General features: G+C 34.9%; 1 protein-coding gene across 1 annotated transcript in view; it reads left to right on the top strand.

Annotated features, from left to right (window-relative positions):
* Positions 1-16,710, top strand: part of ADGRB3 (adhesion G protein-coupled receptor B3) — a 465,172-nt gene that overhangs the window by 179,820 nt on the left and 268,642 nt on the right. The window contains exons 2-3 of the mRNA XM_059832344.1: positions 9,021-9,131; positions 14,269-14,430. Coding sequence (XP_059688327.1) covers positions 9,021-9,131; positions 14,269-14,430 — 273 coding nt within the window. The remainder of the gene's footprint in view (positions 1-9,020; positions 9,132-14,268; positions 14,431-16,710) is intronic.

Raw genomic sequence — 16,710 nt, 5'->3', positions numbered from 1 at the left:
GATCTGCAGTTGAACAGTTCATTTGCTTTTATAGAGGCATTGCATGGGCAACACCTGTCAAATAAGCCAACCATGTCGTCCTCTCTGACACTATGGGCCATAGAGGTAGGAAGGATGTGTTAGGAGATGAGCTCAGATTTTTTTTTAAGTGTGGATTAGGCAGTAAAAGTGAAGGAGAACACTGTTTTTCAGACTGAAATGACAATCTCAGAGACCTAGAAAAGTGTGCTTTTGCTAAATCCAGTGAAAACATCTAATGGATTTTCAAAAAAATCCTGAAAGACCTAGGTCCAAGTGGTTTTCATTGATAGTTTTTGGGTAAATCTCTTAAAATCCCATGCATGTCTTTCTGCAGGAAGGATTTAGTTATTGTGAAACTGTATTCTGAGGTTTAAATCGTCTGTTCTGGAAACCATTGCAACACTCTACCTGTTAGGGCGCCGTGCCATACACACATCTCCCAGGCTGAACTGGGTGGAATAGTATGTTTGAAATTGCATGCATGTGATCGTTAACCTGCCAGTGATGGTTAGCAAAGGCTATATATCCTTGGGAACAGATTATATAAACCTCTTAGCTCAGAGTAGATCTATGGTTTTGGAAAAGACCTTCTAGACCGCTTCCTCAGCTGACAAAATTTGGCCTGGCTGGGTGAAACCAGGCCAACTGACAGCAGCCAAGGCTCTTCTCTTCTCTTCTCTTCTCTTCTCTTCTCTTCTCTTCTCTTCTCTTCTCTTCTCTTCTCTTCTCTTCTCTTCTCTTCTCTTCTCTTCTCTTCTCTCTTCTCTCTTCTCTCTTCTCTCTTCTCTCTTCTCTCTTCTCTCTTCTCTCTTCTCTCTTCTCTCTTCTCTCTTCTCTCTTCTCTCTTCTCTCTTCTCTCTTCTCTCTTCTCTTTTCTCTTTTCTCTTTTCTCTTTCTCTTCTCTTCATAAAATTTAGCAGTTAGCCATGAATACCCATGTATACGAACAGACAGCTTTGTGGTACCACAAATTATAAAAATGTAATGTGCAAAATTCACATTCAGTGACACTTCGTCCATTTTTCATTATTCTTTTGTAAAAACAATTTAGGAGACTTAAACAAGGACAAGAAAATGCTCTTAAAAAGGCATGCAATATCATTTAACTTCACTTAGATGCTTTACCATTCTAAAAAAAACCCCACACTCAGTTTAACTGTGCTTAGTGAGTAGAGTTTGCAGTACTTATTATTTAAAACATTGATTCTTGTTCCTTCTCTTCATACAGCTTCAGAATCTTTCACGGACTGTAAACTTCCCTGTCATAAATTCATAGATAATTCATCTCAAATTTTAATGAATGCTGCTATCATTTAGAAAAGATTAGGCAACCATCTGCAGGAATGTCTACGGTACATAGTTGCAGGGCAAGGAAATAGTCTAGATGTCCTTGTGAATCCTGCTTTCTACAACTGCCTTTATTACTTTTCAGTGTTTCTAGAATAGAAAAGAAAGAGAATGAAGTTATTGAATTCAAGAATAGCTTAGAAAATTACAGTTTATCCTCAGTCATCTTCTCTTGAGTTGTAAATATATAGAGCAATATAGAGTCACATACTAGCCTATGTGTAATATCTAGGTAACTTGCTGCAGTGTTCAGTAAAAAGAGAATATTTTTATAAAAATGCTACTATTCTAAAATAACTACTGCACTGGCTAACCATATCAATAGTTCAATTAATTAAATATACGACAAAAGCAAAATACTTAATGCAGAAGTAAAATACTATGAAATGAAAAAAAGCGATGAAGATATCAAAGTATTATTACAATACTACAATTAAAATTTTTAAAGGCTACACATGAATAAGTTGTTATAGTAGAAACATTAAAATGATGAGAATACTACAAAAAATGCATTAAAGGTCTTCCATTAAAAAAAACCCAAAAATAAATAAAAACAATCCCCTATGTTTTAATTCTTTAATGTGTTATTACATCCATGAATTTCTTGAGAGAACAACACGGAATATGAGAGAATAATATACTGCTGAATTTAGAGGATTTTAATGTTAAACTTGATAATGTAAATTTCCTTTATCAGTTTTATAATTTTTATTTGAAGACAAACATTTTGGAATGGATTGCTAGGGAAATATTTGAATAGGAAAAATGTGAACTACAGAGCATCTTCTGCATACTGGCCATGCTAATTTTAAAAATACGTCAGAATTAGTAGAGATATAGATGGGTAAAGCTGCAGTTTGGGCTTTCATCACCCCTCCTTTTCCTCTTTGCTTAGTTATAATTCTGCAAAGCACATATGAAAACACAGTACCTGCTGTGGTGACATCTTATATTCGTTTTGATCAGGTATGAGTCACTTCACTAGATTCACGTGCTCAGTTTCTCCTGCCTAGGTGTAAGATGATAAGTAGTTGGGCCCAGGAAGGCAAGTAATAGAGCTTGCACAGTTTCAACATTCTGTGCACATGCAAAGTGAATAAATATTACATCTTTAAGACATTCTTCACTGACCAAATCTGTAACCATGAATAAACAGGTTCAGATCCCACCAAAGATAACGGCTGGCCAAGGGAGTCACTGCAGAGATGCACAGAGAGACAGCAGATTGCATGGCCATGAAAAAGTCTAGCTCATGAGGATTTGTGCTATAATTTATGTTTTAATTCAGTAATATTTCATTTCTTATGTCATTAGAGATAGCAGCAGTAGTTTTAATCCAACATTATTTCCTAGGAGCAAATGGGTCTCCCTAGAGACAAACACAAACTAATTACCTATCTACAATATGTTGACTGTTTAGAATACATAATTATTTTCCCTAATTTTCTGAAAGATGAAAGAGTGCATACATATATGTATTAGTATATCTCTGTAAGCGAGAGAAAGGAATTAATTTATCTAATTTCCTACAAAATTTCCTATCTTTTACTTGATAAAATGCAAGAGTGTTACTATAATGAAAAAAATAGTTTTTTAGTACAAATACTATTGCCTTTCATATTTCTACTACTATTAAAATCTTTTCCATGTTTTCATGAGTAATAGGATATCTTTCTCACTGTGTTCATGAATACAGCTCAGTTCAGATCTTAATTCACTGTAGTGCAAGAAATTATTCCGTTCAGTTTGAAAATGGTCAAAGCTCTTCTATATTTTTTTGGAGAGCCAAAAGAGGACTTTTTATGGGACCAGGATCTATGCAGGAAGTAGGCAAAGACTGTTTTAAGCACATTTTCCACATTTTCTAAGAAGATGTTCCCATGGAAACCTAATTCATCTAATAGTTATGTTACCATTTTGGCAACTTGCCTGCCTGGTGAGGAAATATCGTTTGAAGGGGTTCCCATAGAAAGCCATAGCTTAAATCTGTACTGCAGAGTGATGATACTCACTGATGCCCCGAAGCTCTGTGTCCTGCCAATGCAGCATTTGAGAACAAGTGTTTCCTTGTGGGGCCTGGGTGCCCTGCTACAGTGAAGCAGGGCTGGAGACAAGGAAGGGAGTCCTCCTGGGATTTTCTTCTCTTTTGTCGCAGGGTTTACTGTAAGGGAAAAAAACCTGCAGCTCATGTTTTGTTTGGTTTGGATGTTTGGGGTTTTTTTAACTCCAGCCCTACAAAAGAAGAACTAAAAAAAAAGAAAACAAAAACCCCTCAGTCCTTTGAATGTAATGAAACTTTTTTTTTTTTTTTTAATATATGAGAGATACTTTTATAGTGAAAAAAACCCCAGAATGTCCCGGCTTCTCAATTCAATGCAAAATTGTGCTTCTAAGTCAACACACATTCTGCCATCTAGTGACCAGAAGAAATTGTACTGACCAGCTGCAAGTGTGAGGAGAAACCCCAAGTACTGCTACTACTGCATATAGCACTAGTATCTTTGTGGGAGAAACTGTAGAATGGGTGATGAAGAAATTAAATGTGCAGGAAACTTTTTCAAGCTGCTGGAAGTCTGCGATTAATCAGATCTATTGAAATCAGTTAATAGCTTAGTCCAAAAATTAATTTAAACAAACTGGTTCTTTATATATTTCTATAACTCTCTTCTTTCTTCCTTTCCCCCTCTGCATCCCTTCCTTCCCCTTGACCTGGGAGTTACATCAGCATTTTGCATAATTTCTGCGAAAGACATTTGTGTGTTGGCACGGAGAGGATGCCATGCTACTGCACATGAGACAGTTTGCATTAATGCACGTTCTGGCTGCAAGGCCTTTAATATTCATTCCATAGTCAAGAGTAGTTGAAAACACTCATTTGACTATTTACAGTTCAGGAGTGGGTAGGATAGTATGAAGCACACTGCAGGAGTGCTGTGGGTGAGAGAAGAAAACGACAGTCACTTTGGGGAATCGATTGCCTCCTCTTGCTTTTAAGGTTCTGATCAGCCTTCAGGGAACTGCTCACCATCTCACCTTCCAGGCGGTTTAGTACAAGCTTAGGACACTCAGCAACTCTCAGAGGTTACTTTACATTTTACATACCCTGAAGGGGTAACCCTAAAGGTCTCAGAATCACTTTTTTTAGTTCAACAGTTCATTCATGCTGTCATCACCAACTACTATGCTGAAAAAGACTTTTTTCATTAATGCCAGTGTGTTCTGTGCCATTAATAGCACAATTCGTAGTAGATGGTGCACCTGTAACCAGATCAATACATTTACACTGTGAAGTTCCCATGAAATGTGACATAAAAATAACCATAAGAGCCAAACCAACATGGTTTATAATGTCACCTGATGACTAGGATATATATATAACAGGCTTACTAATATTATTAAACAGCCTAGGCATAAAATCTGTTTGACATGTACCTTAACTTTAACGATTATTCACTTGTCAAAAAGCGAAGACTAGCCATTGGTGAGTAGAACCTTGCAAAGCCAGTATTTTTCTTTTGTATTGCTCAGTCTTCCTACTTTGCATTTTTATACTGTTAACAGATGTTTTTTCTTCTTTGTTCCTACAGAGAGCACATGGCACCTCTCTTCTCTCCTAAAAACGTACACCTACATTGGCCGCAAGATTTTAGCTTCTCCTTTAAAAACTAAAAAGGTTACTCAATAGGAATAAAAATTCCCATAACATAACATAAAAATAAAGGTAAAGCCAATGGGACTACAGATAAGAGTTGTTGTAAATAATACTCCGCTGTAAACTTTGGCATTTCAGAAATAATTGTTATTTTTTTTTGACTGCTAGAAGGCATGGAACTATACTACATGCTTCAGAGTTATATGTAAAATTAAATGATAAACCACATCCATATTAAGACATATGGATTGCTAAGATACTTTCAAGTATTGATCCATTGTGTACAGCTGAGGAGAGAAAGAATACGCATCCTATTGCAGGAAACTATTGTACTTCCGTAGCCACCAAAGGACCTCTGACAGCACGATAGATTCTTTTATCAGACAACTAAACCTCAGATTTTCTACCACAAATGCTTGGAATATGGTATGATTTGTTACAAGTCACGGTCTGGTTAAAATGATCCACTCAAGGTTACCCATAATGCTATTTGTTATTTAAATTTTGAGGCATTTCTTTATGAGTTTCGTTCTCATGCAGGTAGATTATAGCATTAACAATGTAATAAAAAGCATTAAAACTCTTTCATGTCTCCAGGCCTAGCTTACAATCACATTGGCTGTTTCTGGATCAGGCCTGTCTGATGCTGAAAAGATTCATTGTCCCTCTTTATTTGATGAAACAATCTGATTAATATCAATGTTTAAGGTAAAAGCAGAGAAGGACTCTTCTGTTTCACCCAAGGGAAAATTAGGACAGGCACCAACAAAAAATTCTGTTCAGAAACTGATGTCTGCAAAAATACCTTCTTCTGGGTTAGAAAACTTGTTTTCAGCAGCAAAAACTAGGTGAGAAGAGTGAGAATGAGAAAAAAATCCTTTATTCAGAATCCCAATTTGAACATCCAATATTATATCCCGGACATCAGGTCTTGAATCGTGCTGGCCTGAATTTGCAGGACAACTCTATGCCAGAGAGTATCTACAGTAAGACGGTCCCTATTACCTTTTCCACACAAACCGGGCCTTGAAACTACTGTGACATTCAGTCATACTTTAGGCTGACTTGGGTTAAAATGCTTTCCCAGCCCAGAAAGTATTTAAATACGTCTCTGTGAAGTATTGAGGGAAAACAAACGTGTAAGTGGTTCATCTTCTACATTTGTTATTTAGCTTGGATCTGAAAATGAAGGAAAGTTTTATTTTATTTCGTATTTATTGTAAACTACGGCCGTCAGTTAAGCAAGATATTTTATTATAAAATGCTTCATAAAAATGCATTACTGTTAAGCTTCTTAGATTGAACAATTTTGAGAGCACTGTTTGTATTTATACGCAGAAACTGGACACTTCTGATCCCATTACGAAAATGTATTTGACCCTTATTTTTCTTTTCTTATGAGGCCAGAATTTTAATGAGGCCTTAAAGTCCTCACTCATGCCAGTACACTGCATTTCCTGTTACCACTTGTGTTCTCATGCGGCATTTGGTTATATGCTTCAGCTGAATATGAAAATGAGAGTACTGCATAAGTCTGGTTCCATTTTTTGACAAAACTTACAAAGAAATATTTTTATCTTTGTTATGAAACATTTGTCTTTAATATATATTTAGATATTTACTATAAAAATGCTTAATATATCAAAGGGAAATTAGTTGAAAATTGCATCTCAAAGACCATCAGCAATAATTGAAGTGAATTTAAAATGTAAATTAAAAATGTGTTGTTGCTAAGTGGAAAAATCAAGAAGTCGAGGCATGATTAGATTCTGCATCAATGATTTGTATTTTATTTTGCTTGGTGATATTAGTGAGTAACTCCATCGTTGTGAATGGAGCTACACTGGGTGTAAACTACAACCCTGAAAACTGATCTCCCAGACTTTCCGTTGCCTCTTCACCAGAGGTCTCTGTCCTGCGGGACGCTGCATGTGCCTGCGCCCAGCACGGGATGCTGCGGGATTGGGACCGGAGCATTCACCACCTCCCTGTATGCCTCTGGAAAGCCTTTCTCTAGCAAAGGTCTCCCATTATTGCACTCTGTTTGTAACTTAAAAAACAGAATTAAGTCTTCTGCAAGAATGGTGCCATATCCTCTAAATTGCCTGACAAGCAGGCAGCGCGTAGGCAGCAAACTCAGAGCAAACATGCCTTGCTTTCACAGCCTCTTCAGGGGAAAAGCTGTGCAAAGTCCCGTGTCATTCACCATGTTGTTAATTCCAGTTTAAATGGTCATCGGTACTGCACCTTGTAGAAATTGTAAAAGTATCATTCTAATCTTAATTTTCATTAGATTATTGATTGTAAAACTTCCATTATAGTAAGAGCTTTCCCACAGAATAAAAAGCTATCTTAAATCAGAGGAGCTGTAGAAGAGGTATATTTTGTAAAAATATATTCATAAATTTTATAACACACATATGTATGTGTAAACATACATATATGTATATATATTATATATAAGTATGTCTATATATAATTTAATGATCTTTTATATGTATTTCTGGGATGTATTAAAGATGTTGAGTGTTTAATTCTCAAAATATATTTTATTAAGTAGATTTTCAAATATTGTCTTTAGAATGCAAACTGCATTGCTGTTCTCAAATGAATTTTAAGTGGTACCATTAATGAATATTTACAAAAAGAAACACTAATTTGGAGAAATACATTAATAACTTACTAGAAAGGAAAAAAACTCTCTCTGCTGATTGACCCCTTAAAAATATATTTGCTTTTTATTATTTCTTTACTCTAAATAGAAATTTAAATATGTTTACCTTATCAAAACAATGTGTTTGCAAATAATATTCATTAGTAGCATTTACATGTTATGTAGTATTTTGCATCTTTTGAGGCAGGAAGGTAAGTTTTATTATTTTAATGACTTTACAAATTGGGGAGAATTTTGAATTTTGCATTTGCAAGGTAACCTTCCAGCAGTAAGGTATTTTTTAATGTTTATATTCCTAGTACTTCAGACACCTTCTGCCTCATCAGAAGCTTCATGTGGTTGTAGTTGAAGTAGTTTCAATGCTAACCCACGGTTCCCAGAACACACTTCCTAAATTAGAGTCCCAACAGAAACATTGAATATTTAGCACCAAGCTGCGGACAGCTGTGTGTGCCTGGGAGGACCAGAGGGAGCTGTGCTGAAGACGCAGCAGTCCCCCTGTAAGTGCAAAGGACCCTCCACATTTCATCACAGAAAAGAAAAATGGAGTCTGAGGTAGAAGGCTAGGTGGTTTGCACAGGACCAGAGAGAGAAAATGACAGCAGTGGTAGGATAAAAAAATGAAGTGCTCCTGTCTCCCGCACTCTGGGCCTTTATGTCATTGATTTTTATATAGATTTCCCTGTTAAAATCAATGGGAACTTCTTTTTAAATACTGAGAGCAAGATACAACCTATAGCCTTTATAACTGAGAGGTTTCAGAAAGGAAACAGTTTGCAAGCACTTGTTCTGCTGGATTCAGCCTAAAAATTAAGCAGTTCGTTGGCTAAATAATTATTATTTTGCATTGCCACCATTCCCAAAGATGACTCGTTATGTCTGTTGAAGGCTTCGTCAGCCTGAAAGATGAGTGCAGAAATAGAAGTCCTCTGGAGGAGCAGCAGGCTCTGCCGTAGAACAGCAATGTCTAACACTGTCACAATCATTTTCTGCTGTGGTTTGCACTGATTCAAAATATAGGAATAAAATGTCTGCATTTGAATAATTGTTATTTTCCCATGTCATACAGCTGATTTATAGTATGTATCACTACATTGAATGTTGGTTCATAAAATAAAATGATGTTTGAAAATCTGCAGACACAAATTTAAGTATTTATTAAAAGCTGAGGGTAGCAAAGTTAAGTTGATGTTAACTGCCATGATCACTTGCTTGACTCTTACCAGCAACTTCCAGGTAGGTTCAGGAACATATTGCATGAGACAGTATGTGACTTTTGAGAAATGTCTACACACAAGCTTTCATAAACCTTTATTCTGTCTTTAGAATTTGGAATGATGGGAGATCATACAATTAAAAGTCAGCGACCTCGATCTGTTCATGAGAAAAGGGTCCCTCAGGAACAAGCTGATGCTGCTAAATTTATGGCACAAACTGGTAATACATCAGTTACATTTTTCTATTTACTGTTGTTAATTTTAGCAAAACCACTGCATGTTTCCATAATCTTTTGCTGCATATTTGTCAGTTTTCTAAGCTGATACTTTTTTTGAATCATTTATTTTTTTTTCCACCAGTTAAAGTCCATAAATAAAGTAGCTGAGAATTAGATAGATCGTAAAAAAACATGCACTGTGAATGTGGATACTGAATCATGTAGTGTAAGCATGAATTTCTTTAGTAGTAAAAGCAGTCTCACACATACAAGACACAGGACAGCTTACTGTGACATATTACCTTTTTTTTCAAAGTTAAGAACGTGCTTCAGAATTTCTTTATAAATAGACTGAGGTCTAATCCCAGCTTTAGGCATTTATCAAATTAATTACTAGGGTGACTTTAGTGTGCATACATTCAGCATTTACTATCTTTGGCCCAGCACAACACTCTATTCTGTAGTTTCCAGATTCATAATTGCTAAATGAAATCGGCCGTTAAGTAGTTTTTAATTGGATGTGCAAATTATCTAACAGTTTTTCATCTAAAACACATTTTCTAATTTTGTTTGAGCAACTTCATCTTCTTTAGATAAAGATATCAAAATGATATTACAAACCTAGAGCTAAAGTGATTTAAAAAAAAAAAAAAAAAAGCCTGTTTACCAACAGTTACCATAGCTGCCTTTGCGGTCAATGACAAAATTTCAGTGGTGAGTTGAATTAAGTTCTCATACACCAAAACTACTGCCCATTTTGACATCAGTAATGATTTGTGTATCTGTTGGTAAAAATCTAACTCTTTAATGGTTCCCTACACTCCATTCCAGTATGTTACTGCGTTGAAAATCTTGTGCCCCATAATTATTGTATGGATTTGAAACAACTTACTCTGTATTCCATAGTTACTAACCTAGAAAATATATGTCTGCATCAGTCATACATAATGCTTCCAGTTTTATATTCACTTTAGTAAGAGAGCTATAATTGCTTTTAGTTATGTTGCATGTTGACTTCCTTAGTAGTAGGGTGCTTTACTTAACAGATTTGCAGATTGATCTATTAAGTAATCTGAATACATGTGTAGCCAATCAGTGTAGATCTGTTTGGTAAAGAATTTAGAAGGGGAGAGAGTCTGTTTCCCTCTGTTAATCTATAGGACTACTTTTATGGCTAACTCCCAGTTGATACTACTGTAAGCAAATGTAGTGGAAGAAGGGAGCCTGGAACTCTCTTGGTCTCCATGCAGTTTTTGTTTAGGCAAGTAGAACTTATTACTTACATACCTAGCTCAGACTTATAATGTTAGTTGCTTACTACATAGAATAACACCTTTGCTTTTATGCTTCTTCTTGAATTCATACAATTACTCCAAAAAATAAGGAAGATGATCTGTTTTCTTTCCTCATATAAATCCCTGAAACTTTCATACTATCAGGTAAAACTTGTATTTGATAATTTCTAGTCATGCATTGCAGTGCATCTATTATGGGTGTTAGAGAACTGCATTATAAATGCAGCACTTATCACCTTCTGATAGATTGTGTGTGTGGAGTGGGAGATGAACGTTCAAAATCATACAGGCTTGGTTTTCAAGGTCCTGTTCTGAAAGTATGTAAGCTTATAAATTTACATGCGCAACTTTGAGGAAATCTATATTTTACATACTGTAAGTTAACACATTTTGAGTAATACTGTGCTCTTTTTGGATATACTTACTAATTTTCATCTCTTCTTCATTTTGATTTTCCTTTGTAGTGATCATTGCATATTTTCTTCACCTCTAATGCATTCATTTTCTTGTGATATTATTAATGCAGTACCTTCTAAAACTGATTAATAAGTTTTTTTCTGATGTATCTATCTATCTCATGAATTTACCCATGTACTAAGTCGTCTAATAGCCATTAAAGTAAATGGATACTGAGTTTATGAGGTTTCTTATATTTTAAGCCTATTAATATTTTCTTTTGTGTAATAATAAAACTGATGCAAAAGTGCAACAAAATGTTTGTATGGTTTAAAAAGGCAGAGAGACAGGAATAGAGAATTGTCCTGGAACAGATTTATGAAAAGCATTTAATACTGTTAGAATAGTGGACTTAATCCACTGAATTTTGCTGGGAATGAAAGAGTTTTAAAATGCGGTATTAAAATATGCACTTTCCTGTTTGTTTGTGAGTGATATGAGGCAGTAAAACATTTTAATTAAAAATAAATATTGTGTGAATAATTTATTGTCCTATATTTGTCATTTTATGTGTTTGGACTGATCCTTCCTTTAGGTGTTATGGGATTTAGAGAGTATAATACAGGTAAGTGTTACACAGATCAATGAGGCCTTCCATACAGTAAGTTATGTTTCCTCTTACATGTCAAGCAGCAGGGGAGAATAAGCACTTAGTATCTTGCCAGTAGTTAATTTGAGATTGTAGGTTTAATACGATAGATATAAAAATTTAAGAGTTCTCAAGTAACTGAAAACAAAAAGGAAAATATAAAGTAGCCCTACTGAACTTTTCATTTCAGAAAACAAAAACATGAAAAAGAGATAAAGAAAACAATGGAAGATGTATTTGCAGATTACATAGGCAATTTAGCTTTATTCTAGAAAATAAAGAAGCCTTTATTTGCTTAAATTAAAAATGTTTAACAATGGCATATGTCTGTGAAGGTGTTTTCCTCCTTTAAAATATTTTAAAATAAGTAATAATCATACTGATAGCAGTACAAAATACTCCAAAAAATTAAAAATTACCAGAAAATCATAATGCATTGTGCAAAAGGAAGCGAAGCAGCTGGTGAGATAAATTTGTTCTTTATTTTCTCTGATTTCACTCTTTTTGCACCATACATCATGTTAGTGTAGAGGATCTTACTCCAGCAAATGTTTAATCCTTCTATCCTTTTTGTATGTTGAAGTATATTGCTAGATTCTGTCTTTTGTGAATGGACAGCAATACATGCTCAAACTTTTAATAATTAATATTAATTTCAAAATTCAGTCAATACAATCACACTTATTAGTATCATGTTACTGCTATTTTTAATCATATTCCAAGTTTTAAGAACAACTTTTTATCACTTTAATATATCTATTTATATAATCTTAAATTTTTAATACTTCATTTCTGTATTTTATTAGCTATGCACTGTCACCATGTCTGTGTTGGATAACGGATAATTTACACTGAGTATATATGACTGTTTTAGATAATGAGGAACACCTTGAGAAACAGAGCTTTGACTTTTTCTGCTGTTTGACCTTTCATCTAAACCATTTTAACAAAGGCAAAGTCAAACTTCAGACATGTAGGAAAAGACAAAAAATACTAGCCTAGAAACCCATAGTAATACAAATATTTTTACTATGTACACAGGGCTTATAGTACATATTGTATAATTGTTACTGTCTACCTAGATATTAGCTATATTTACCATATTATATCATCTAACCTGAACCCAAGCCATGTAACAACCTAATCAAAATGCTAAAGTCATATCAGAAAAATGATTAAAACAAAAATCAGTGATTAAATTTCTAATTTTTTCACCTAACAAATCACTTTGGTGAATTTTTGTATGTAAAAAATCTGATCATTTTGTCCTTGTCCATAGAAATTTTTAGAATTGTATATAATATTATGAAAAGCAGAGGTATTTGTGTGCTAATTATAAAGCATTCTGTCTTGTTACTGAATAAGAAGCACTTTTTTTTTTTTAAAGCATTGACTAGTCTTAGAATTGCTCCTTAGAGACAAGCATTTTGCAAGGGTTTCATGCTTGGCCTCTGGAAACAAAAAAAAAAAAAGAGCTTGGACAGATGCTTGCTACAAAACCACAGTTTCAAAAAATAGTGTATAATTTATTGCATTCTTGGAAGATAGCACCAGAGTCTTCCTGGTTTGCAGATACTCCCTTGATTGTGACCAGTATCAAAACTTTTGGAAGGCTAGAGGTATATTGAGATAACTGAAATTTTAAGCAAGCTATTCAAGACTGAAGGTTGTATCATGCCACTGATTTTAAAGCAGAAATTCCCATTTGTTTCAAAAACGACTTAGATTTAAAAATCAAGGGTGTAACAGAGGCTTCGGTATGCCATTTTATACTGATTTTTAATGGAAGAAGGTGAACATGAATCTGTAATTATTTACTCAAATTATTCAGTGAGGTGTATTCACATTATTTTTGCATTTGCGTTCTGAGAATACTCAAGGGATCCAGTGTTCTGAACATGAATGCCTTTGGGAAAGGAATTCCAGAATTGTGTATATGGCTGTTCATGGAAACTAAATTTAAGCATTCTTTCCTGAACATCCACGCAAGAAGACTTTGTGCGTTACTTGCTTTCAAAAAAATAGAAATAATATAATGTGCTATCTCTCAACAATAAAAAAAATACACTATCTGAATGTATAGTATTAATAAATCACATCTGACAATTTTGAACATAGTGGTATGTACTAAACATAGTAGTGAGGTCTAGCACATCCAAGAGTTTAGCACACATGTAGGTTAAAAGCAAGGAACAGATATGTGCAGTAAATCATGAAACCAAAGTTCCCATCCCACCGTTCAGGTTAAAATTTGGTAAGCAAAGTGCTTCTCTTTGCCAGGAAACGTCTCTCAAATGCTAGATGACTCTCCTCTGCTGAAGAAAATATAAGAAATTAGGGGGTTGGTTTGGTTTTTTTTTTTTTCATCAGAATACCCTTATGGACAGAGTTCATTAAATTATTACCTAGCCTTCATTCTAGATTACTAAGTATAAATATCAAAGATAAATCCTTTACTATTATATAAAAAGAGTTTTCTATGTTCTTTTAGCATCCTGAGGGCAGTGTTGTTTCTAAAATGTTGAAGGGCAGTAGTTCTCATAGAGTCGTAAATTATGCTAAGCGATCAAAGTGTTTTCCTCTGACAGGCGTTATGTGACTGCAGCTTTGTAGATGTCTTTATTTTCTATTCATTGCACATTTTCACAGCTGCTTTACTCCATGAACTTTTAAATATTTATTTTGGTGTGGTGCTTTTTTCTTTGATTTATAAGAGCAGACGACAATGAACTTCAGCAAGAAAAATGTCTCATTAATACTTATGTCTATATTCATGTTTGTTTGTTGTCTTGAATACAGGTGAATCTGGTGTTGAAGAGTGGGCCCAGTGGAGTACGTGTTCAGTTACTTGTGGTCAAGGGTCGCAGGTGCGAACCAGAACTTGTGTATCACCTTACGGGACACACTGCAGCGGCCCTTTAAGAGAATCAAGGGTTTGCAATAACACTGCCCTCTGTCCAGGTAGTGTTAGCAGCCAATAAATAAAATTGTGGATGTTTTTGAACTGTATAATGATAAGAATTTGAAACTATTTCTTTTTATTATTATTATTTTTAGCATGAATTACATAAGGGCATTTCAATAAGAGCAGAGAAGTGTAATCCTATTCAGCTGTGAAATTTTGTCATGTAGATTGTTATTTTTACTTTCAGAACAGTCAAGATATAGAACAAGAGCCCCTTTTTTGTGACAGTATCAGATTTGTAAAAAAAGTCTATATTCTCTAAGTTTCACTCAGAAAAGAGACGGTATAGCATGAGTACAAAATACAAACTAGGGAAGAAATCCAGATCATCAATACATTAAAAAGCAGAGAGTGATTAACAGGGTGGGTTAAGTTAAAACATATTATTCGACACTGCAATTGTTTTGCCATTTAGAGTACTGTCTTCTAGGCAATGTGCCAGACAATGTTCTTTGCACAGTAATGTTTTCATGGAATTTCCTTTACATTGTTCTGGCAAGAAAGGGCAACAGCTACCCACCAAAGGAAGAAAGATCAAACAAAAAGTAACTGTCTTACATCTGACACAAGGTAAAGGTCATCAGTATCTTGCATCACAGTTTTCCTACTCCTTTTGTCTCAGAGATCTGGGCATAGTTGGAGTTCAGTAGTAGTTATACACTAAGGAGAAGAGACAGGCATGTTCAAGTTAGTTGCTGAAAGGGCACATCTCATTTCTTTAAACTCTACCTGTAAATCTGATTAATCTGGGATGGGAAGCAAACGGGAAGGCATATGCCCTGAGACTACATTAATTTTCTTCTGCTGTGTCTGAAATGGAAAGGTATGCCTGCCTTCAGATGCACAAATTCCTTAGCTCTTTCTAACATTTGATTTGAGGGTGGTGAGCCGTCTTCAGCTTCTGGGGAAGCTCACTCCATTTTTGAAGTAAACTAGACTGTCATACACAGAGAATCCCCTGGACTTTATCACAATGAGTAGTGATTTGTAGAATCAGACTCTTCTGTTGTTACTGTGTGTTGAAAAATACCCAATGGGAAGTGCAAACATGATCCCATCAGAGTTTGTGTATCAGCTTTATAAGCATTTAGGGAACCTCTGTAATGGAAATCAACTTAAATGATTGTATCTAGATAAACCATCACTGTAATAAGAACTGCTGTCAGCACCTAATGCTTTACTACTGTGCTTTAGGTAAGCAATTGACTTGAGATTTTCTAATATTTCAGGGTAGAAACCTCCAGGCAGGGCTGAATTCAATCGCTTGAAGTGTTCCCATACAAAAATGGCAGCTATTTCTAAAAAGGTTAGGCTAGCTTACATTCTGCCAGAGGTGGGATACATTGCAAAAGAACTCTCAACTTGGAAGTATAAAAATAAGAAGTGAAAAAAGAGAACTATAAAAGAAAAGAACAAACCTTCCAAACAATCAAAGATGAAGATTCCTTTGAAACTGCATTAAGTATGAACATGAAAACACACAGTCCAGCACTCACAATGTGATGCAGTTCTGCCTGCTTTCTTGCTCATTTTGTATTACCTAAGAAGAGACAAGGCATTTAAATAATCTAATTTTACAGAATTTTATCTTCATTCTCTCCAGTAAGGAATGAGTACTTTTCATATCAAAACAAATAATCCATGTAATGCAAAAGCCAAGGTAATTAATTTTCTGTCAAAGTAAACTGGAAAAAAGTTAATTCTTAAAAATCACGTTGTCTAGCAAACTTCTAAACAATGCTTACAGAAAAAGGCTGCTCCATATTTCTCAGGTCATAAAGGAGCTCTTTCCTTACACATGAACTCCCACTTCAGGGTATGGCTTTTGTTTTCAGATACCCAGTATGTGCAATGACTAGCAATTCTCAATGGCTAACAGTGATACTGCCAAGGTGTTTTTCTTTTCCACAGCTGATTCTGATAATCTTTATGTATCATGAGTTACCTTTCCTAAATAATTAGTCTTCTGGGCTTAATCTTGCATGTTGTTTCACATAATTACAATAACCTTACTAATTTATGTTGGTCTCTGTCTGGCTACAGGGTCACTACTGTGTGGCAGTGTGCAAGATTAGCAATTTAGAAATGTGCTTTTCCTAGTCACAGCTCCATTAATTTTTCAAACATCCCTTTAATTATTAGCCTAAATATCCTCTGTCCTCGTTATATTAAGTATCCTGACTCAGAGAGTTGCATAGTTCAGGATTATTCCCGGTCCATGCATAACAAAATGCATAGTTTGTACACTAGTATGATTAAAACACACGTTTGACAAA

The sequence above is a fragment of the Gavia stellata genome, chromosome 2 (assembly GCF_030936135.1).
Source record: "Gavia stellata isolate bGavSte3 chromosome 2, bGavSte3.hap2, whole genome shotgun sequence".
NCBI lineage: Eukaryota > Metazoa > Chordata > Aves > Gaviiformes > Gaviidae > Gavia > Gavia stellata.
Note: the sequence above shows the minus strand (reverse complement) of the source record. Positions and strands in the feature narration are given on the sequence as shown.